Genomic DNA, 24,292 nt, shown 5'->3' with positions numbered 1-24,292 from the left:
ATTCCAGCAGGTTTTTGGGTAGAAACTAGAAAGCTGATTATAATATGTATCTGGAAACACAAAAAATATCCAAAGGGGCTGTGTAAAAGAAAAAGTGAAAATCAAGAGCTGGCTTTTGCTGTCAGGAAGCTGTGGTCTCTGTTAGAAAGATTAGATATCTTTGTGAGAAGCACACTGTGGGCCAGTGGTTATAAGCATAGATGCTATAGCCCACCCTCCCAGGCTTCCAGTGTCAACTTCGCCACCTACAACCTCAACCTTGGTCAGGATATCTTCCTTTTTAAAAAAAAAAAAAAAAAAGATTATTTATTTATACAAGAACCGGGGTACAGGCCAGAGGTGCAGGAGGGTGAGAGGATTCACCAGAGACAGAGTGGGGAACAGAACAGGCAGACTGACGAAATGCACTGCTGAGGGGAGCAGCAGGTGAGACAGGAGAGGTCTGCTGCGCCATGTGAGATTCTTGCCAGCCGGCCGGGATTGAACCTGTGCTGCAGAGGCTGCAGACAGCTTCACAACTCTGCGCTCAACCACCTGCTCCACCAGGGGAGGCCCAGTCAGGGTACCTTTAACCTCCCATGACCTAGGACTTTTCTTTTCTGTAAAATGGGGACAATCACAGTGCCTCTGCTCTGGGAATATTGTAAAGATTAAAAGAGGTAACCTACTGATAAGTTGCATTCCATCCTCAGAACACCAAAATCAAACTTGTTGCTTTGGTTGCTCTAGAATTCCTAATCTGGCGAGGAAATAAGTCATATATGCACAAGGCTTTATGACTGAGGTGTTCAGTCATGCTCAGAGGGGTTCAGAGGTGACAAAGTCTTTGGCAGGTTGGCAGGAGAATGTTCTAAGAAGGTGGAACGAGGTGTGGTCCCCAGTTATGAAGTGCCTCAGTGCCCAATGCTGCCCAATACATGTCAGAGAAGGGGCAGACATAGAATGAGTTCCTGCTCTCATTCCCAGTCCTGGGAAAGGGGTGAAATTTGAAGAATGTGTCACCTTTCCCCAAGGCTGAAAGGACAGAGCTAGGACATGAGGTCATGAGTCTGGCTCCTCCTGTTCAAGACTCAGACTGGGGAAGTAGCTTGCTCAGGGTCACTTGGCCAAAGGTTAAATATAGAGGAAGTTGCAGCAGATGGGGGAATGTGAACAAAGATCCCTTGCGGAGGCATGGCCAAGGTGCTGCCTGGGGCCTTAGGGGAGGCTGTTTCTGGACCCCTGAGTTCTAGGGGGGTGTTGTGGGTAGGGGACGACCAGCAGCTTTGAGTCATCAGGAGGCAGTCTGCCAAGTCCGACAGGAGGCCCCACAGAACCCTTTGGCTAAGACCCAGCACAGCCATCCCCTCCCCACCCCCAGGATACATGTACCTCACCAGGCTTGGAGACATTTCCTGAAAGACTGAGAAAGTGCAGGGAGCTGGAGGGGCCAGGTCTCTCACGGAGGAGCAGACGTGCAAGGGGAGGACGTGACCGGCAGCTTTCATTCTCAGAGGCCGGGGATTTCAGAGGAATGCAGCCAACTCCAGCTCTGAAGTTCCACTTCAGACCCCGCCCGGCTGGAGCCAAGGGCGCCTCCAGTAGCCACCCTGGAAATCGGAGAGGCACGTCATAGATCAAGTCTGTGCGGGGGAACACGTCCTCCTGGTGGCTCCTGTGGGCTGGCCCACCTCCCGGTGTTCCCAATTATACCTTCTCCTTCTGGAGGGCCCTGGGCTCTCGTCCAGCCAGCTTCCCCCAATCTCTGCTCTCTTTAGCCCCCGCACCTGTCTACCCGCACACATCGTCTGCCCAGGAGAGTCTTGGTTCCTGGAGCAGACCTCCTGGGAATGTCACTCCTCTGTCTTTGAGGTCACAAGCAGACCTGGGGAGGAGGGAGAGGCGCCGTACAAACCCTACACCATGGCTTCAGCCAGAGAAGGCTGGTGCCAGGCCAAAGCGTGGCACCTGTCCACAGGTAACTCCACGGGTTTTCTGCATTGCTGGCCAGTCAGAGTGTGAGGGTCACACTCTGGCCAGATAAGGAGACTGAGGTCTGAGAAGGGTTGGGGTTTGCCTTCCCGTAGGATCAAAGGAGAGGGGGGCCTAGAATCTAGGTCTTCTTCCCAAAGGTGCTCTTCCATGCTGTTTGTGGGCAGCTGGGAGAGACCCCGAGGAAAGAGTCCGGCTTCCTACCTCCCCACCCCCATGCCGGCTGGCGAGGGCCTCCCCGGGAAGGCGTCTCTTCCACTCAAAGTTGGAGCGCGCTGGTGGCTTGCTCACATCGCCGGAGGAGGGGCACTTTGAGCCCACCGTTCCCACCTCCCGGGAGACTGCCTGTCTCCCCCGTGACTCTTATTACTGCGGGCTCGTCTCCCCGGCTTCTCTGCGAGTGGCTCGGCCCAGGCCCTCCTGTCTGTATGCCACCCGCGTTCCCAGACTTCCTGGAATCCTTTCTCCTCGGATCCCTCTCCAGTGGCCCCTGCTGCTGTGGCCTGTCTGCGCCCTCACTGGGTACTTGACTTTTGCTGCCTGGTGCTCTTAGCCTCGTTTCCCGGGTCCGTTTCTAAACTGCTAACAAAAATTTGGGCAACTTTGCTCATTTGCCATTCAATGAACAGGCACTGGGCTGGGCTTTAGGTGATAATGGGATTCAGCAGTGAACAAAACCAACTGAAGAGCTGGCCCTCGTGTAACTTACATTCTAGTGGCGGGGGCAGTGATCACTAAGATGATGGATCATCAGTAAATAATGAGAGGATTGGGCAGAAGAGGGAGCAGGGTCTGTCTCGGGGTACAGGTTTAAGCATGATGCTTAGGAAAGGGCTTGTGAAGGTGACCTTTGGGTAGACCGAAGGAGTGAGCCAAGCAGCACTGAGGGAATGTCATAGGCAAAAGACACCAGGAGTGCAAAGGCGCTGAGGCAGGAATGAGGAACTACAAGGGAGGGGCAGGGGCAGGGAGAAGGAGGGGAGCAGCGTGGGGAATTTTGCCAGGATGTCAGGTCAGAGCTGCGGATTATGCAGGGATCTGCCCTGAGGACACTGCATCTGCTCTGAACAGAATGGGAACTTCAGAAGGTTTTGAGCTGGGAAGGCAAGATGTGACCTAGATTTTAACCACTCCACAAACCCAGCCTCCACAGGCTCCCAGGCTCTGTAGTGTGTGTGTGGAGGGGCGGGGTCGGGGGGTGTTGTTTAGACCAGAAGGAGGTGGGTTCCAGAGATGAGACTCTCTGGAAATGTCAAGGGCCTTGACCTTTGAGTAGACAACTGCTTGGTGTGGTGGGTAGAAAGAAAACTTGGAAGCAGAGGAAAGTTAGGGGACATTCTTCCCAGAATAGCTTTTAAAATGGGACAGCTTTACAAACCACCCAAGATGATTGAAAGCAGGTGGGATTGAAGCCGATGCCCTCTGGAGATGCCTGTCAAACCCAGAGTTTGTCAGAACTCTCCTAGGCTTTCCTGATAGTTCGGCAGATCTCAGAATGCAGCTTAGGACGTTTCTTCCCCCCGGGTCTTGTGTATCCTGCGTTAGACTCAGGCCTGACAATGAGGAGACTGACAAACATCTGTGGAAGGAGATGGGGAGTGAGGGAAGAAGGAGCAAGAATGGGGGTGGGTGGAGGGATGGGTGGGTGTCATGTTAAAGTCAGCACCTGAGAGTCGACCCACAAACATCTGCAGGTGGAGGAATGGATGCGTGGATGGAGAAATGACTTTACAGTCAGACCCATAGATCTCTTTGGATGAAGGGAGGGGTGGATGGATGGGTGGTCAATGGTTGTAGGTTCCAACCTACAATGGGTGGGGATGCCTGACAGAACACAGAAAACAAAGTGGTTAGTATTGCCCTTACTTCCTGGGCTGACTTCACCTGATACTACTTTACATTAGGAAGAAGCCATGTTTTGGAAGCAGGTGGCATTTTTCCTAACCAAGTGTTTTGATCCCTAGCTGGCAGGGTTGCCTTCTCCTTGAGGGACGTCATATCCAACCATGACTTAGTTGATGGTGGGAGGTTGATGGTGGGAGGTCATCAGAGCAGGAACACTGCCCTCAGCACCCAGATAACCACCGTTTTCCACCAACACCCCTGTGACCCTACATGGTTCCCTGTCCTACTGGTGGGCCTGAGCATCTCCCTCAACCTAACTTCTCCCAGGTCATTAACCTCCATATATACCATTTCCTGGCATTATGACAATGTGCAATTGTTGAAAAAGGGGCCAAGGCCTCTGTGATCAACCACGCTTATAGATGATTTCCCATAGCACTACTTCATGCAGAGCATCTAAGCTATCCCTGATTTCCCCCCTTCAAGCCCTACCTGCCTTAAGTCCTGTGGTGGCATTTGTGGGCAAGTTTCAAACTATGCCAGCATGTTTATAGTTGATGTTTCCCCTTGTGCTTCAACTGGAGAGTTTCTGAAGAAACAGAGCCTTATCCTAAGGATGTGGTGCTAATGGGGAGACCTCAGGAACTATGGCATGCTAGGGCCAGAATACCACAGTGGCTGTGAGAGGTAAAAGGGTGCATGGTGTGAACCCATTCTCCAAATGGAGCTCAGCAAGGCCGAGTGACTTGCCCAAGCTCACACAGTGTTCCCTGCACTGTCCTTGGGTGTTTGCCGAGGAAGCAGAGCCTTCTGTGGTGGGCAGAGCATCACATGTCACCTGGCTCACACTTCCTCCGCTTTCAGCAGAGCCCGCTCGCGGGGGCCAGGAGGGGGGCCAAGGAGGTGCCAGACACAATTGGTACCTCCAGCCTCCTGCCCTTCCTTTCTGCAGACCTGTGAGCAAGCTGGTGTTATTTTTATCTGGGGACATTGGCGTGGGAGGTATTTGTCAGTGTCATCTGGTAAATGCAGTTGAATTATCTGTTGTCCAAAGCACCCCCAAATAAGTAGTGTTAAGTGTGCTAAGCTGTTCACATTTAAAAATACAGTCAGACTGATGAAAGATCATTTGCTTGCAGTGATGACATCACAACCTAAGCACAGAGCTGTCCGTTCCAGGGCCCAAGCTTTATTTTTACCCTCTTGGGTTTTGGGTTCATCACACATAAGGGCTTGTGCTCTTTTTAAAACTATATTTCTGTGTCCCTAATTCACAAGAAGGGAACTGGCCGTGTAGGACAGATGCAGGGGCAAGTTAGATGCACCACAGTGGGTGCACGCCAAGTGAGCATGAGTTCCATTCCAGGTCTGGTGAAGTAGCTCGTTGGGGTGACCTGCACATCCCCAGATTCCTAAAGCCGGTCGGGGGATCCCTGCAGGGGCCTGGCAGTGGGGTCTCACAGCATTGTTGCCCTGAGTTATTCAAGTGCCTCTGAATCTTACTATCCCTAAGAAATTGTGCCAGCGGGGGTGGGAATGAAGGATACAAGGTGGTTGTTCTTGGCTGTGACTCTCAGCTAGGAATGATTTACCCCCAGCAGACATTTGGAAATTTCTGAAATTTGGGGGTTTCCACAACTTGGGGGTGAGGGTAGGAGGGCTGTGACTGGTGCATAGAGGCCCACAAGGCACAGTACAGCGTGGGAGAGGCAGGCCGTGATCTTAAAACCCAGTGTGCATAATTGGAAATTGTGTGGGCTATGAAGAAGGGCAAACAAGGTCCAGTGACGGGCAGCATGAGAGCGGCATGAGACGGGCAGCATGATCTATATAGAAAAAGCAGGAGGTCTTTGGGAGGAGAAGACAAGAAGTCCAAGAGCTAAGGAATGAGCATGTGAGGCAGCTTCTCAAGGGTCAGAGGCATGTCCCCAGCCCTGGTGAGAGATGCCTAGTGGGGGTAATGGTAGCACCTTGTATGTGTGGAGAACAGATTCTTCTTCCCCAGCTCTCCTAGTATCTCGCAGTGAACATACCCATCAGAAATATCCCAAAGGCTTCCCCTCAAGTCAAATCAATGAGTCCCCAAAGTAATGTTTTAATTTTTTTTAAAGATTTATTTTATTTATTTATACAAGAACCAGGGTACAGGCCAGATGCGCAGGAGGGTGAGAGTACTCATCAGAGACAGAGCGGGGAACAGAACAGGCAGACTGAGGAAATACACTGCTGAGAGGAGCAGCGGGCGCAACAGGAGAGGCCTGAAGCTCCATGTGGGACCCTTACCGGCCGGCCAGGATCGAACCAGCGCTGCAGAGACTGCGGACAGCTTCACAGAGCGGTGCTCAACCGCCTGTGCCACCAGGGGAGGCCCCAAACTAGTGTTTTATACCCAACTCAACATTCTACAAAATCCAAAGGAGTAAGACAGTACCAAGAGACTTAGATACTGAAAATACCCCCAGTATAGTCAAGAAAATACAATATCTCCAACATCTGGTGCTAGCCAGAACACCAGCCCCCAGTGGAGTGTTCTGTGCAGCTGTGGCCATCTCATCTCTCCCCCAGGTCACTCTTTCCCAGTCACCTGAGGTCAACAGCATCCACTTTGCTCCCTCCCCTCCATATAGAAGCCATCACCTTGCCCAGTTCTAACTCCCACCACACACCAGCCAAGGAAAGGGAAGTCAGACAGGCTAACCCATCACAGCTACCCTGGATGTCCCTGGTCCTGACTTGAAAAGGCCAGGGAAGCATGAAGGGTCAGACATCCCTGAGCATCACCCCTCGCCCAGCCATTTTCATTCTCATGGCATCTAACCCTGTTGCCCTGCCTCCATGGGGAATGTCAGTCTGAGAGAGGTCTCAGGGTTTGTCCATGTCTGAGGGCTGGGTGGGAGTCTGACTTTTGAGCTCATTGTTGAGCTTACTCTCAACATACCAGTGATTTTCCAACCCATTTTTAGCAGCAAAGTTACTGTATTCAAACTTGATTTCAGGCATATCCTCAACCATGGGAAACAGACCCAGCAGAAGGGCTCTGCCTAGAATCTAGGTGCTCAGACTCTGCCTACCTAGTGCCCGTGATCCACCCCCACAGGTGGCCCCAGGCTCCCTGGAAATGCAAGGGCCATCTGGTCTGCAGCCTGGAGCTCAGAGCTCATGGAGAGGGCCTGAGTGCTTCCTTCAAGGCCACCCCCATCCCTGCAGAGCTGGGCACTAAGCAGACATCAAGTCCAGATAGGTGGGACTGAATGAAGCGGCATATTGCAGGACAAAGCCTAGTGCAAAGAGCTTCAATCCATGTCTTTTCAGACAAAGCAGGCATGGCAATTGCACCTTCATAACCACATACAATTTCCAGAGGCAAGGCACGAGCTGGGATCCCCATTTCAGAGACACAAATTTTGGACTTCCACAAACCCACATCCCCTTGTATCCTCATTCCCAGCTTCCTTCCACGTGCCCCAGCCCCAGCTGCTGCTTAACTGTCATCCAAAAAACGTTTTGAGATACAGCTTGATAAAAGATGTGCGTACCCCATTACAGCTTCCCTGAGGAATAATGCCCCATAAATGTTAATGTGATTTTTGAAGACTGCATCTGTGGCAAAGTTCAAAGTCGCTGTTGGATTGGGACTTCAGGCTGAGTCATTCTGGAATCCCCATTATAGGCCAAATCTTTTCGTGAGCATTTCAAGGGGTTTTCTCAAATTCTATAAATAGTTTAATAACGCCTGTGTAATCATCTATTTTTACCACCAGTCTTCCAGACAGTTTCAGAAGTAATGGGGCTGCTCAATGAAAGTAGGATTTCACAAGTCTTCAGTTTCCAATTGCTTCCAGAATGTAGCCTGGCCCGGGGAGAGCAGTGGGATCCAGGACAGCATTTCTGCCTGGAGGAGGAGACCAACCCTCATGGTAGAAGCTGTTCCTGGCAGAAGTTCAAGACACAGGGTCTAAAAATTAAAGCTGGATAGACCATATCCAGGCCTCAGCTCCCACTTTCCCCTGGGCAGGACACTTGTCCACTGTGAGCTTCATTTTTCCAGTCACATAATTTCAGCATCACAACCCTTTTCTATCTATGGAGGGCTCTTAAGGCTTCACATCTGCTTTGTCGCTCCATTGCTTCATTGAACTTGTGATGCAGGTCGGGTCTTCTCTTTCCATTTTACGGATGAGGACACAGACACAGACAGTGCCGGTCAATGGTCTCTCAATAACTTGCCCTGTTACACAGTTGGCTGCTCCTCCAGTGGAAGCCGTCAAGAGTATGTCCCTTCCCCCATGCACAGTAAAATGGATAAGACTTACTGTGCCTTGGCAGACCCTGGTGAATACCCACCTTGAGCCCAGGTCATTCTCTAGCCAGTAGGATGACAACCAGGCAGGGAGGGATCCCAATTTAGCAGGGCCCACTCTGGGCCCTGTTCTTCAGGGGAGCCCAGAGGGATGTGCAGAACAGAGGTGGGCAGCTACCCTGCCTACAGGAGGAGCTTTTCATTCAGAGGGTTTGGGGGAGAGGGGAAGGGAGAATGAGCACTAAGAGCACTGGGAGATCTGGGTTCCAGCCCTACCAACCTCAGGAGACTGGTCAGATCCCTGACGATCACCCTCTAGTCTAAGATGCTGTGTGGACAGAGTTGGTAGCACCTGTGAAATATTGGTGATACTTTTCCACCCAGACCAAGCAGGCAGCAGAGGCCAGGGTGACAACACCAGCATAGTCTACGAGGTGTCTGGTCACTGAGGGCTGCCCTAGGCCTGGGAACTTCAGCACTCCCACTCACCTTACCTGTACCTGGTGAGTGGTACCTGAGCACCCCGTCAGCCCCCCAGAGGCCTTCCTGCTTGCTCACCGCTGTGTCAGATGATATAACCCTCTCTTCCTACTCATGCAGAAAGGAAAACTTCCAGCCTCTTCTCAGGGCTTTTCAAGGCCATAGGCAGAGCGGGTGCTGGCTCCCCCTTGCCTGAGAATGAGGCTTCACGCCTGCCTAAGTGTGAGACAGAGTTACCACTGAATCAGTCCAACTTCTCAGTTTCTCCCCATGGCGCCCCAGTGCCGCTTCCCCCACCCTCCAGCAGATCAGCAGAGCTGAGCCTACCTGACCTGATTTTGCCAACAGAGATATTCTGGTTGTTCACACACTGAGAAGCTTGGGAAATGTCTCCAGAATGTTCCAGATTCAACTGGAAGTGGCTGATGGCTGTTCCGAGCCATAGTATATGCCCCGTTATTTGGAGACAGTGCCAGGGAGAACACATTCTCAGCCACAGTACCATGAAGCAGTGGTCACAGAGAAGATCACCAGTGAATTTTTTTTATTGTAAATGATAAAGAGTTGGCATTTGGAACATGATTGTCACATCTATTGATTAGAGCAGAGTCAAGATCATCCCTGTAATGTCACTCTCTTTCTTCATTCTTTTGGACAGCTATTATGGCTTGCATGTAGCTTGACTGAGTGCTCAGAAGAGTTTCAGGCAAGTGCAAAAGTCCCCCTGGTGGTCCCTGGCCAGGCTCTGTGTTTGCAGTGGGTGGCTGTCATTTCTGCATGCCACCTGGAAAGCTGTCTCAGGGCCCCACCCCACTATCGCCTCGTGGGGCAGCAACCTTGGGAGCAGCATGGGACAGAGGAAAAATAACTCAAAGTCCAAGTAGTGAGAGAGAGAGAGCTAGGCCTAGAGGGGCTACATCTCTGGAGATAAAGCGCCAATTTGCGGCCAGTCTCACATTTATTTGGTATCAGATTCAGGGAAGATGGGCAAATCTGTGGAGGAATGTGTGGAGGAATGTGCTTGGTGGGGATGTGGATTGGGCTTGCAGAATTATCTGGCACAAGCTCTGGGAGAGTGAATAGGGGCTGTTGCTTGGGGGCTCTATTGCTGCTGCTGCTGATCAAAACATCCTACCTTTAGTCTTTGCTTTACACTTAACTTCCTGTCAAGGTGGTCTAGCTGGTTATGCTAATCTGGCCACAATGTCTGCCTACTGTTTTCAGAAGATATCCTCAGACCAAGACTTTTGTCTGGTGAGAGGCTCCCTGCCTGACTCCACATTTAGCTTAACCAGCAGCAACTTTGGGCACCAAGCAAAATCCCAAGAAAAGGCAGACCTGTGAATTGGCCACATCACCTGGGTCTGAGCAATCAAGGAACCCCATTTCCACATCCCAGTGCTTAAGCCAAGGGGTAGTCCTGTGACAGCAGGGCCAATTAGAATTCTTCCCTGAGATTTGTAGGTTGGACGCTGGGCAAGAGGGGTGTCTATCTCCTTTTGACTCAAGGAGCCATTATGATAGACTCTGGGACCCTGGGGGGAGAGAAAGTGGTCAACAGGCAAGTCAAAGGTAAGATAGGCAGAGTCAGGAGCAGGGAGGCCAGGCCTTGCAGTGTTATTGGAGCCTGTAGACCACTGTTTCCTCGGAGGCCCCACTCGAGTCGGCCAGTGCAGGCCTTGTCTGCTCAAGCTAGCTTGAGAGAGTTTTGTCACTTGCAACCAAGAATAGCATCTCACAGTGTCGGGGGGCAGAGCAGAGTGGGGAAGTGGCATGACCAGGCTTTGGCATCATGTGGCCAGATGATGTAGGTGTCCAGATGATGGGCTGGGGAGATCAGTGCTACTCAGGGGATGTCCAGCCTAGGGTGGGAAAGGACATGCCCAAAGTTGGGAGCAGTTCAGAACTGAAAGGGAGGCTGAAAGCTGAGGAGTGAAATGAAAATCACAGGGGACCCTACTGTGCCACCAACGAGTGGCAGAATGGCATAGCCTTGATGAAACAACCTTGAGAAGAGAAAAAGTCTCAAGTAAGCAAAGGAGCTATGGTGAACATGTTCTCCATAAAAGTGAAACAAATGTTCCCACCAGCTCCCCACTGCCCATCCCTTCCATGTCACATCCCAACTTCTCAAGGAAAAAGCAACTTTCTCCCAGAGTAGCCGTGGAATGGGGAGCAGTGTCGGCACAGGTAGGGGAGACTGGGAGTGCAGTGATAGCCCCCGAGGGAAGAAGAGGTGACCTGGCAAACACACTGACTCTCCATCCTCAAGTCTTAGATCATTCCAAGGCTGGTCATAGCCCATTCTCTCTGAACTGGCTGGTCTCTTAGAGAAGAGTTGCCCAACCACTTGTCATGGAAAAGTTAACCATTGACACACACGTGTTCACTCAGCACCTGCAGTGAGTCAGGTCATAGCAAGGGAGCAGACAAGACTGCTGACCTGCAGAAAGTTTTTTTCTAGCAAAGGGTCAGACCATCAACAAGTGTAGGACCTGATATAGGTGATAAGAGCTGGGAGGACACTATGGCAGGGTCAGGATGAGGGGCCCTGGACTGCCATTTTAGAGGGGCCGCTAAGAGAGACCTCGCTGAAGAGTTGACACAGGAGCAGAAACACGAAGGAAGTAAAAAATTGGAGCCAGACAAAAAATAAAGCACCATCTATTTGGAAATTGCTTTCCTCTCTCCTGTATAAAGAATCTGTCATGCTCTTAAGCCCTCCAACCAATGGGGCTGGGCCCAACTCACTGCTGCCCGGCTCCCACCAGCTCCCCACTGCCCATCCTTTCCACTTCACATCCCAACTTCTCAAGGAAAAAGCAACTTTCTGCCAGCGCTAAATAGAGGTGTACTTTCTCCTCCCCACTGGGGAAGTGGCGGCAGTAGCCACCTCTCCGCACAGAAACAAACCAGAGTCACTGGGGATGTAGAATATGGATGGGCAGGTTTCCCTCCATCCAGTGCTTTAAAAGAGAAAGAAAGAAATTATGGTGAGTTTGCAGTCCTTGGTGTGACTGCCCATCTACTTCGGGAGTTTCTGAAGACTGTGACCGTTGTGCCAGGAGTGGGGGCATCCCCCCTCACCCCCATCCCCCACCCGTAGGCAGCTGTTTGGGGCTTGACCACAGGACTCGATCTAGCCAGCGTTCATGTGGTTATCCAGTGCTGGAAGAATTTCCCAGCATGCCTTGAAAAACCTGAGACACTGAATGGCTTTCTGGGGTATTGATGTGGCCGGTTCAGGAAATAGCAGTACGTCAATAAATAGTTTTAGGCAGGAAACAGGGCTTAAATGGTCGCCTTAAAGTTTGGGGAAAGGCACTGAGGGTTGCTGGGAGGGAGTGTGCCAGTCAGAGGAGAACCTGGAGCCAAATATAAGGCTTTAAAATGGCTTCCCTCAATCTGAGGCCCTTGCTGATTCTGGATGCAAGAGGCTGGACCCAGGGCATGCCTGGTTTCAGTTGGCAGAAAAGAACTCCTTCTCCAAAGAAGAGTTGGCAGCCTTCAGTATCTGTGCCTCCCAGAAGAGACACACAGGCTACTTTCTGGTAGCCCCAGGGCTGGGTATATTCATAGCCTATTTCCCCATCTACTAGTGAGATCGCCCGAACCCTTCAACCGTGCCAGGAGTTCCACTGTCCTCATCCAAAAAAAATCAGTGAAAAAGGTCACAACTTGCCAAACATTTTCTGATTATAAAATGAAATGTTCCCAGAAAAATAGGCAAATCAGAAAATAATAAAAAATGAAAATACAGGTCACCCATAATCCCACTACTGAGAAACAGCGATGGTTAACATTAAAAAACATCTTTTTCATTTAAAAAAATTCTTCATGGTTGAAATGAGATAGTACACACAATTTTGCTTTTGCTTTTTTCACTTAACGTGAGCTGTTTCCCCATTCTGTTACAAACTTCTCATAAACATGATTTTTAATGGGGCATGAATCATCATTTTCTTAATCATTTCCCTATTGTTGGATGCTTTGGTGGTTCAATTTTCATATGCATTAAACTTATTTTTCCTGTTACTTTTAATTATTTCCTTATGATAATTATCCAGAAGTGCAATTACTAGATCAAACAATAAGAACACTTGTAAGGCTTATTTTAAGATTTTTCAGGAAAGCGATGCCAATTTACACTGCCTGTAGATAAGAGGGCCTATCTTTCTACATCCTCACCAGCACTGGCAATTACAGGCTTTAAACTTTGCTAATCAAGTAGAAATGATATTTTTATTTATTTGTTTACAAAGTTGAGCAAGCTATTTATGTATTAAGCCTGTTACCCTTGGTCCCATTCATTGCAGTTATATTTCCTAGCATATCAGTTGTCTTCTGTGTTCTGTAATATTTTGCCGCATTCCTATTTTGATAATGGAGAAAGTCCTTCTTCAAACGTAAATTTCATCAACATTCAATTCAATCTTTTTCAAGTTTTATGGTTTGTCTCTTGACTTTTTAAAATACTTATCTCGTTATCCTATCTGGAATTCATTTTAGGGCCGAGTGTGAAGGAAGACTCTAAATTACGCCCCTTCCTCTCCCCCCCATACTTAGACAGCTGTCCCTGCACCATCACTTGAGTGAATAATGTTTCCTTTGCCCCATGCCACGTGATAAACCCTTATTGATGCCAAATATGTTTCTGGACTCTCTGATCTAGCTGGCCATTCTTATGTCAATTTCACGCCCTTTTCATTATTAGAGCTTCAAGATAGGTGAAAAGTAGTAAAAAGTCTTTCCAATCTTGTTGTGTTTTTGATTTTAGTTATTTCCCATTCTTTCAAAATACTTTTGGGGTCTTTTTTTTTTTCAAGTCTCCATTCCACCTTTTCCTTCAAAAGTTCTCATTGGAGTGTGGGGTACAAATTGTTGTTAAACCTGTGAATAATTTCAAGAATTACCATCTTTATACTGCAGTCTACCCATAAAAGATTTTTTTTTTCCTTCATTTCTTTAAGATTTTCTCCAAGATCTCTCAGTTTAGTTTTACCATTTTCTTCATGGAAATCTTGCACATTTCTTAATGTCACTTAAGAATTTTTACTGATTTACTGAATGATTTTTTGTGCATTAAAATATCTCACAATTAATCCTGTCCTAAAAAAGCTGTTGAATTTTTATATCAATTTTGCTTCTCGGTGCTCTTTTATCAATTACTTATTTACTAAACTTTCTTGTTAATTCTAACATTTATTAAAGACTTGGGTTTTTGGTGTACAGATATGATATATATATATATAATTATATCACATTGTTTTACCTCTTTCCTTAGGTCATGGATGTTGCTGCTGTTTTTCAATCAGGTCTATTGATGTAATTTATTACCTTTATAGATTTCCTGCTACTAAATCATCCTGGCCTTTCTGAGATAAAATCTACTGGTTATAATGGATCTCTTTGTTAGTATTTTACTTAGGAATTTCACTTTTATTCATATTAGAAAGATTAGTCCGGAGACTTCCTCATTTGTGATTTACTATCATTTTGAGATTTAAGTAATAAGGAACTGGAAAAGCTTACCTTTCTCTGTTCTGGATCAGTTTGCATAGCAGAGCAGTCATATAATATTTTGAAAATTGGAATCAACTTACCTATCAAACTGGTAAATTTGGAGACCTCCTTGTAATAGTTAATTCTTTCAGAACTTTTCATTTCATCCATTTCAGTTTGTCTGGCTTTTAATATTTTTTATTAAAGTTTAGTGATATTTATTTTCTAAAAAATCACCCTTCTCATCATCTTTACCAAATTATCAATAATAGAGTTTTTTATGTACTCTATATCTGTTTATTTGTAGTTCTAATTTTATTCCTACTTCTTTCTTGATTTTATATATAACTTCCTTTCTCTGTTTTCTAATTTATTAATTTCTGGCTTTATTCATATTATGTCCTTTCATATATTTCCTTAATTATTGGTGTTTTTTAAATTTTTTAATTGAATGTATAGATTAAAACTATCCAATACATGTATAATGTGATCCACATCTATAATTTAAAATGTGGTCATATGTTTTGCTTTACCCAGCATGTCCAAAATGTCAACATGTAATCAGTATTTTAAAAATATAAGACTTTTTATATTCTTTTGTTCATATTGTTTGAAAACTAGTGTCTATTTTACACTAACAACACCTCTCAGCTTATGGAGCCCCATGCCAAGCTCTCACCAGCACATGTGGCTAGTGACTCCATCCAGAACAGCATAGGTCTAGATGATATATGTGCTTTCCTTTTTTAATAGCCAAAATGGTTAGGGTTATAAATTTACCTTTCATTATAGTTTTGACCACATCCCACAAGTTTTTATAGCTCTTTATATCCTAAGTAATCTATATTGTATATAGGATTCCATTTTATTCCATCTTTCTTTGAGAGAATACCTGTAAACATCCAAGTTATTGGCTATTTTTTTCAATTGTTCTTAACTCTTAGTCCAAGTATGTAACCTGTAAAATTTATGTTTTAAAATGTACAGTAGACTCACACTTACATTGAGAACAGTTTCAATTTTGCCTTATTAATTGCATTATTTAAATCATGTTAGTTATTCATATTTGTTCATTTATTTGACCGCAGAATGCTAGTGGTCTCATTTCACCACACTATCGTATTTTTTCTTATATTTCAGTAGTTTTGCTTTATATATTTTAATGATTGTTGTCTTAAAAACTAGTTTGATTTTACTCGTACTTTAATTTCCTTTTCATTTGCCCACAATTATTTTTACCCACCCATTTAATTTATGCATCCTCTTTTCAATTCTGCTAATGGTAACTAGTGTTTACTTTCAATCTTTTTAAATACATACTTGAATTTCTATTTCTCTGTGACACTTAAATAAAAGCAATAACCCATGAATCCTTATGATCAAAGTTACAAACTGTTGTGTGCTTTACAATCTTCTCTCTCCTTCCATCAGTATATGTCGGTCTTTTTATTTTAATCTTGGTTTACTAAGTCACCATTACTCTGAAATTCTTGTCCAAATCACATTTTAAAATGAAATATCTGGGCCTCCCCGGTGGCACAGCGGTTGAGCGCTGGGCTGCGAGGCTGCCCGCAGCCTTTGCAGCGCTGGTTCAATCCCCAGACACCGGGCGAGGGTCCCACATGGCGCGCAGACCTCTCCTGCCGCGCCCGCTGCTCCCCTCAGCAGTGTACTTCGTCAGTCTGCCTGCTCTGCTCTGGCTCTGGTGAATTCTCTCACCGTCCCGTGCTTCTGACTGTACCCAGTGCTTGTATAAACAGATAGATAGATAGATAGATAGATAGATAGATAGATAGATAGATAGATAGATAGATAGATAGATAGATAGATAGATCTCTTTTTTTATAAATAAATAAATAAATGAAATGAAATGAAATGAAATATCTTCTCTTGGAAGGATTATTTCTGACTTTTGACTGAATCTTATAACCAAAATTGTAATTACTTATTTTGATTTAGCCGCCTAAAGCCACCTGGTTTCAGTTTTCACTTTTGTTCCGTTTGCAGTGTGATTTCTTCAGAGTTGAGTAATACATTTTGTTGACTGGGACATACATTTGAGCAAGTTTTTAATTCAACATGGATGGAGCTGGAAGGGATCATGCTCAGCAAAATAAGCCAGAAAGAAAAAGAAAAATACTGGATGGTCTCACTCATAGCAGGAATCTAGAAAACTTAAATAAGGGACCAGGAAAAAGAATAACTATAAGAAAGAAAATATCAAAATCAACAAACAACTATGAACCAGAGACACTCTATGGGGGGTGGGATTGGGGTCAAAATAAGGGGGTTGTAATTTTATGGGGAATATAAAAATAAAATTTAAATAATTTTTATTTACTTTCAATTGTGATTAAAAAAAAATACATAACATGAAAGGTACCATCCCAACCATTTCAATGTGTCTAGTCCAGTCATGTTAAATATAATCTCATAATTATGCAACCAGTTTCCAAAACTTTTTCATCCTGCAAAACTGAAACTGTAGCCCATTAAAACAACTCATTTCCCTCTCTCCCCAGCCTGTGGCAATCACCATTCTACTTTCTATCTCTGAATTTGACACCGTAGCTACTCATATAAGTGGAACCAGAGAATATTTGTCTTTCTGTGACTGGCATATTTCCCTTAGTGTAGGGGAAAGTGTCCTTGTGGTTCATTCATGCAGTGGCATGTGTCAGAATCTCCTCCCTTGTTAAGACTAAATGCTATTGCATTGCATGTATGGACGGCATTTTGTTTGTCCATTCATCCATCAGTGGAGTAACTTGGGTTGCTCCCATCTCTTGGCTTTTCTGAATCGTGCTGCTGTGATACAAGTGTACAGATCTCTTCAAAATGCTGCCTTCAATTTTTTGGCTCCATACCCAGAAGTAGAAATGTTGAATCATATGGTAATTCTATTTTTAATTTTTTGAGGAATCACCATACTGTTTTTCCATGGCAGCTGTACCATTTAATTTTTTAAAAGATAAGCATGTAGGTGGGATTTTTAAAAACATTTGCTTATGTAAAATGTCTTTCTCCTGCTGTCACTCATAGCTGGGTGTGTTCTTTTTCCCCCCGAACATATTAAGATGTCGCCTCGATGTCTCTGAATTTTATCAAATACAGAAGTATAAGACCAACCCTATTTTACTTCCCTTGTAAGAGGCCCAGCGTTTTTTCCCTTATAGCTGTTTTTAGAATTTTTCCTTTTCCGTCAAATTAAAAAAAAAAAATTTCCTGCTAAGCATAAATGGTGGGAACACTGTGAACCCTTTTCAACTTGAAGAGTCAGTTCTCTTTTGTTTGGTTTTGTTTATTTGTTTGTTTTCAACTTAAAGTTTTTCCTCTCTGGTCTCTTTGTTCCATGAATTCTGAACCTTTTTGAAAACCTGCACAGCTCCTCAGTTAGATGTTCACTTTCATCGTTGCTGTCATTTTCTTCTTTCTTCGTCTCTTTTTGTCTTCAGCTTTCTCATCATTTTCCAAGCTTGTCTTATGAATTCCTTTTCCTGCACTATTCCTTCTGTCCCTTACTGCCTCCAATTCGCATTTTCATTTTGCTGTTGGTGTTTAATTTCCACTGACTTTTCTCTTGCTCCCAGTCATACTTCATATCAGCCAAAGGGCTTTTTTATTGGTAATTTATTTTCCTACCTCATTATTCCCCCCTCAGGTGTAGCCCTCCTACTTCTCCTACCACCGTAGCCCCTATGACCCATCACCAACATCTTTTGTGCCCTTCCTCATGCTCTTTTGACTCTCCTTCCCCCCACCCCTTTGTTGTTTTTGCCTCAGATCATGGTCGCCCTGTAAATTTTGTCTTTTCCTGACCCTTTGTTGGGTTTTCCTACATTCCTCATCAGGATCCTCCCTTTCTCATGCCTTTCTACATGCCACAGCTTCCATGTTGTTCTTCTCTCAGACATAAAAGCCCATGTTTTGTACTTGGGTTTTTTATTTATTTCTGGTTTAGTCTAGTTAACGTTTGCAGAGTAACACATTTCTGTTGGGCCTACCAGTTAATGCTCCCCTTTTCAACCCTGCATGATTTTTCCATCGACGCCATATAGCTTTTTCTACCTTTGAGAAAAGAAGGTTCTGTATGGTTTTGGTGTCAGCCATGTGGGTCACCCTTGGAATCGTGTGGCGTCTGCTGAGGTAATCACAATCTCCTTCTCAGACCTCACACGGGTGGGTGCCTTCATGTGCACATTCCAAGTTCAATTTCCAATATTTGGCAGCCAATATTGCAATATTTAGCTCAGCCTTCTAGTGAATTTTGCTAGCCCAAAACAGAGTCCTCTCTCAATGCCAATTATCAGGAGAGATCTGAGTTGAGTACAGTTCTTTGAATAGATGTAATCATCTTTTTAAATTCTCTTCCTTGGTTTGCACTGCCTGGAACTTCCTCCTACCCCCGGAGGACTTTGCCTGAGGACACAGCCTCCCAGTCTTAATAAAGGCTGGTGTGGGGGTTCTCGACCATGGTGCCCCACTGGGGATTCACCTGGGAGCTTTCAAAATGACCAGAATCCCAGCCCCACCAGTCTTTCAGTGCTGGAGTGCAAGCAACAGTGGTTTCCAGGTTCTTCCAGGTGCCTCCAGTGTGCTACCAGGGCTGAGAGCCTTTAGCCCCGAGCAGGGCCATTAGAGGGGTTTAGGGTCTCATTCAAGTTCTAGTACCAGGGTGACCTGGGTCAAATCTTTTCATCTTTTTGCCTCAGTTTCCCCCTTCTAGAATGAGAATGGCTATGCTTGCCCCTGCTCTGACCACATAAGGATATAGGGGGATAAAAAAAAGGTTAAAAAGGGTAGAACCACCAGAAAATGCATGATTTCAAGGCCAGCAGTCCAGGTCCTTTGCAGATTCTGGGGCGGCAGGCAAAGACATTCATTCATTCACAGGTTCACCGACCGGCACAGGGCAGCTGCTGTGGGGGCCATCTGCTCCAGGAGCTGTATAGAGCCACTACGTTTGGAGAACTTAGCTAAACCCAGGAGATACTTCCAGGGGCCCTGCCTTGACTCAGACATTAGTGTGGGAGACACACCTAACCCCATGCACAAGCAAACCACAGTGATGCACAGGTAGACATTTCAGTAGGAAGTGAGTGGGGAATGAGGAAGCCTGAGGGTCAGCCTGAGGCCCGTGAGATCTGTGAGCAAGAGTGGACTCCAGGGAACAGTCTGGACAAGTGATTTAGTGGAAAGTTCTGACTTGGAAAGTGACTAAGAGCCTGGGCTTTGATGTGCTACTTTTCCAATTTAAAAACATCATTGAAAAAAGGAGGAGTAGGGGAATCTTGGTCTCAGAGTGGGCAGACCCAGGTTCAAATCCCAGCCCTGCTGTTGCCACATAGCCATAGACAAGTGGGTAACTACTTTAACCGCAGTTGAAGAATCTATAAAATGGGTCAATCATGGGACCTGCCTCATAGAATCATGTGACAATCAAATATTACAGTTAAGGTGCTCGGCTCACTGTCTGGCGTAGTAACTGCTGCTGTTTTACACACACACTCTTTAAGTTGATGAGACCCTTGTAGTTACAAGCGGTGACCCAGGCTCAAGCTTATTAGAAGCTGGAACTGGAGGGGTTTCTCATAGAGGTCTTCTCATCCAACCCCCAACTTTGCAGCTGAGGAAGCTGAGGCCCCTCTGTCCTTTTAGATTGCTAGATAGCACTTTGATCACACGCAAGGGACAGGTATTAACCAAGGCATCTCTAGGGATTCAGAGATTCTGGCACGATGAAAATGCTCAGCAAAAATTAGCGTAGGGAGAGGTACTGGACTATGGGATGACCTGAGCCCCTTTCTGTGCACAGTCCCCTCCCATGTTCTTTCTTTTGGTGGCACATCACCCAGAATCTTGGACCCATCTTTGAGTTTTCCAGTTCTATGACCTCACCACCTTGCTGTGCCCATCACCCACCCCCTTCCTTGACAGGTGTCAGTACACTAGCCCCACTCTCCCTTCTCCAGCCTTCTGTTTTCCTCCTTCACTGCACCTATGCTGGGTTATACCTGTCTGTTTTCCAGACCCCCACACTATCCTGCCTGTGCCTTCACCCAAGTTGTCTTTTCTCCACCTGAAACACCCCTGCCCCAGACACCCACAGCACAGTCCTAACTCTTTCCAAGCCCTGATTTCCAGTTGAAAGTAATAACACTCACCTCTGGGTTCCCCAAGTCCCTTTACCTGGAAGCCCCCAAGAGCTTTTAATCCCTTCTCTCTTGTATCATTGCTATGCACGAACGTGCCTTATCCTAGCCCTTAGTGCAGGGCCTGGCACACAGTGGGACAGTAAGGAGGATGAATGAATGAATGAATGAATGAATGCCTCTAATTTTCCTGTTCTCTAGGCTCCTTGCAGACAGCTGTAACTATGTCTCTAGCCTGGTGCTGGAACCTACGTGGGCTTCCGCCACCAATTACTAGCATTTGTGGCCAATGTAGTGGAGCTCATCGAGGCCAGCATTTGGGGATTAAAAAAAAAAAGTAATTCATCCACAGGGAGTCGAATGGGGGAGGTGATGACACTGGGAGAGGTGCCATCTCCCTTCACCTCTTTGCACCCACCTTATATATCGGGGTCAGTGAGGCCAGTCTGGGGGCCCACATCTGGGAACGCAGAAGAGAAGGTACAGTGGCATGTGGCCCTGTTGAGTCCCTGGCATCCACGCTTCAGCCACGGTCACCCGCCCTCTCCTCATTGAGAATATGAAGGTTACCAGTTACCCAAGACCCACACTTAGTGGGTGCCATGGCAGAGCAGGGGGTGTCCGGCCCCTCCCCGCCCGGCCAGCCTGACACTGTGTCTTGTGCCCCCACAGAAGGACTTCACGGTGCGGGAGGAGCTGCAGCAGCAGGACGTGGAGCGCTGGCTGGGCTTCATCACCTTCCTGTGCGAGGTGTTCGGCGCCATGCGCAGCAGCACGGGCGAGCCCTTCCGCGTGCTGGTCTGCCCCATCTACACCTGCCTCAGGGAGGTAAGAGGGGCGTCGCAGCCAGGCGTGGCAGGAGCGACAGGGCTGTGCCACCAACACGCTCCAACCTTGGCAGGGAGGGACCCACTCGGGTGCTTCTGTTCTCTGAAGCCAGGTTTTTATTTCTTGAGTTAACATGCAGGGAAATAACTCCTCACCCCAGGGGGGATTATTGTTAACTTAAGACTTAAGTCGTTGCTCACTAGGATGCTGCCCTCCGAGGGCAGGCCCACCCTGGGTATTGTTTGAATGAATGGGTGGTTGATCAGACTGGTTTACCATCAAAGTATTTACTCTTTAAAGTTTTCCTTCAAATTTTCATCTGAAAAAGAAACAAATTAGAATAAACAAGAAACTTTTGGGGAGTAAGAACTCAGTGGGGTCCTTGCCCCACAAGATAATACAGCCCACTTTAGAAGGTGGCCCTGGCTGTTCCCCACGCCCTCTAGGGGTTGAACCCGAAGGGCAAATGTGGCAGCTGGGGGCTCTTTGGGGGCTGCTAGTGTCACCCAGTGGGAGGTTGGTGGCTCAGGGCACAGTCATGAGAGTGATGAGGGAGAGACCTGTTTGCCTTCCAGTTATATCTCTGAGTTAGAACCAGCAGGACCAGCTGAGGTGCCCTACAGAGAAGAGAGGACTCCTTTCTTACAGAGCCCGGTGGCCCCGTTTTCTGGAAGGGGGGAAGCTGGAAGAGAGACAGACACAGTGGGGATGAAAACCAGGTGTCAGAGTCTTAGGGGCCTATTGGCCATCCGTGGGGAGCTGTCCTGAGGTTGCTCAGGTAGGAATGTCTGAAGATCTGGACGAGGTCAGTGTGAAGATGGGATTGAGCGGTATGTGAAGCTTGTAGGTCAGACTGAGACCCAACAGGGTCTTGTGCAAAGAGGGTGTAGATGCAGCGGAGGCCAGGAGCCAGCAAAGAGGCAAAGGAGGGGTGGCCAGGAGGCAAGCTAGGGGGGCATGGGTCAGAACAGACCCTAGGACAGGAAAGAAACATCAGTGCTCCTTGAGGGTGGGGGGGTACACTTCACACGTACTGTCCCCTCCAGCCACCATCCCGGGACAAGGCCAAAGGTCTGTGCTGTCAGGGGCAGTGAACACAGTGGCCATGTTGGGTCATGTGGGGAGTTGGTAGAGAAGAAGGTCTGAGTCTGGACAAGTCTTAGCCTTTCTTTAAAAGGGAACTTGTCAGCTAAAGGGGAGTTATGGGGTCAAGCAACATTGTTGTGTTTTTGAAACACAGAGACACTAGAGCAATTTAAGAGGAGGGAGGGGTGTCTGTCAATGGTTTTGAAGCATTGCTATATAGGAAAGCCTGCTTGTTCCAGCAAGGGCCAGAATAGAGGGCCTCCTTGGCACTTTACACACCCGTAAGCCTTGCACTGCTGGCGCTGAGCTGTGTTTCTTTCGATTCGCTTGTTTGTTTTATTAAAGGAAAATGTTGCAGGATTTGCTTTTCACCAGTCTGTTTGGGTGAGCTTCTAATGATATCATGCTCAGCCGGGCCACCAATGGCGGGGTGCGTGCTCTGCTACGTCCATGCGCTGGGCCCACTTCAGCATCATAGCCACTGTGGTGACGGACACCATCTTGGTCAGCATGGCCTAGCCCTCTGTTTCAGATTTTCTCAAGACTGGGCAGTTGTTGGTGAAGATGACCTGCTTTGCTTGGCTTTGTCTGATCATCTGCAGAGTCTGCCTGTACCGCAGCATGCCCCTCACACTTTTCATAAGCTGGAACCTAGAGTTGATGACCCAATGACTTTTTCTTCTCTTTGTGGCCACCATCTTCCTGCCTTAAGTGGGACATGCCCCCAACATGAGCAGGTGCCCAGAAAGCCAGGGAGCAAGAAAGGCCAAGTCATGTTTCTTAACAAAAGCACGGGATGTCAGTCAGCCCTGTCTCCTAGGCCTGACTAGGCCTGACAATGGCCTCTCCCAACTTTATCTCACTGTCAAAGTGTCTTGAGCTCAGAACACAGCCTGAAGAGGGGCCTTGGCTTTGCCTTAAGTATCCCACTGGGATGATTTGAAGGCAGCCCCCAGAGGCAGGGGCTGGCCCCAGTGGTCTCTTGGGGCCCTCCCATCCCTCGCTGAGTTGCCCTGTGCCCTGACACCCCAGCTGGAGACAGGGAGCATTGCTGTTCTAGGGCAGTGACCTGGATTGCCCCCACACATCCCCCCTGTGTGATCTGGGCACCTCCTGGTGTTGCCGTCACCTGCTCCCCAAGCAGGAAGCAGGGCTGTGGCCGAGCGCTGGCCCTGGCTGCCGGGACACTTCTGACACCACCTGAGGTAGCGCGAACTTTCTGGTGTGAGATCCGGAAGGTGCCACGAGGTCTGCACAGCAAGGAATGGAGAACGTCCCCTAAATTACTCTTCTCAGGTGCGTTCAACTTTTTAAGATGTCTTCACAAACAAAGACCCTGGCGTGTGCATAGAAAACTTGAAGAGTAAATAACCAGCTGTGGTTTCTACCAGATACTAAAAGAAGAAACCAAAGCCCCATGCTCCAGATTTCTTGAGGCCGCCCAGTAAGGTGGTTCAAGAGCCTCAAGCCTGAAGCTGGGCAGCTGCCTGGGTTCAAATCCTGCCTCTGCCACTTTGTCGCTGGACTGTCATGGGGGAGGGTTCACCTTCTCTGAAGCTTGCATCCTCATCTGCAAAAGGAGACCACATAGCTCACTCTGAAGAGCTTAGGGAGGACAGTGTGGTGTGGAGAGGGTGCTAAGAGCGCTAGGGCAACTAGGTCAGAATGTGGAAGGAAATGCCCAGGGGACTCGTTCTAGGGCAAGGCGGCTCTCAGAGAGCTGGGTGCCCTCCAGTCTGACTTAGGCCTGGGCACACACCCAATCTTAAAGGGGCACAAGGGCTGAGTCGCCTGCCCAGGGACATATGACTGGTCCATACCAGAGCCTGGAGTTCTTGACCTCTGGATCCAAGGCTCTTCCCAACAGAGAACTCGGCTTCTCTAAACAAGACCTTCAGAAAAGACATTGTGCCCTAGGGATCTTATGAATGCCTTTGGACAGACTGCCTTTCCCAGCTCCCTGGCAAACCCTGAATTCGCAGAGTCAGTTGCTACCTCCCCTGCCTTATCGCACGCACACTCACACCCAGGTCTGACTGATGTCCTCAAAGCAGGGTGAGCGAGCATCAGAAGTTTCTAGAAGCCAAAGACACTGCTGTTGTCTCCCTCTATGCTGGAAAAGTTTAGG

The 24,292-nt window shown here is 47.4% G+C and overlaps 1 protein-coding gene across 4 annotated transcripts in view; it reads left to right on the top strand.

Moving 5' to 3' along the window:
* The window catches only part of CTIF (cap binding complex dependent translation initiation factor), a 260,483-nt gene that overhangs the window by 197,472 nt on the left and 38,719 nt on the right, over positions 1–24,292 (top strand). For all 4 annotated transcript variants that reach the window (XM_037508543.2, XM_037508542.2, XM_037508544.2 and 1 more), the window contains one exon: positions 20,923–21,078. In XM_037508543.2, the coding sequence (XP_037364440.1) occupies positions 20,923–21,078 (156 nt within the window). The remainder of the gene's footprint in view (positions 1–20,922; positions 21,079–24,292) is intronic.

This window comes from Talpa occidentalis, unplaced genomic scaffold (assembly GCF_014898055.3).
Source record: "Talpa occidentalis isolate TD23 unplaced genomic scaffold, MPIMG_talOcc4v2.1 talOcc4.13, whole genome shotgun sequence".
NCBI classification, from domain to species: domain Eukaryota; kingdom Metazoa; phylum Chordata; class Mammalia; order Eulipotyphla; family Talpidae; genus Talpa; species Talpa occidentalis.
The sequence above is the reverse complement of the archived record's forward strand: the minus strand, read 5'-3'. Positions and strand labels throughout refer to the sequence as shown.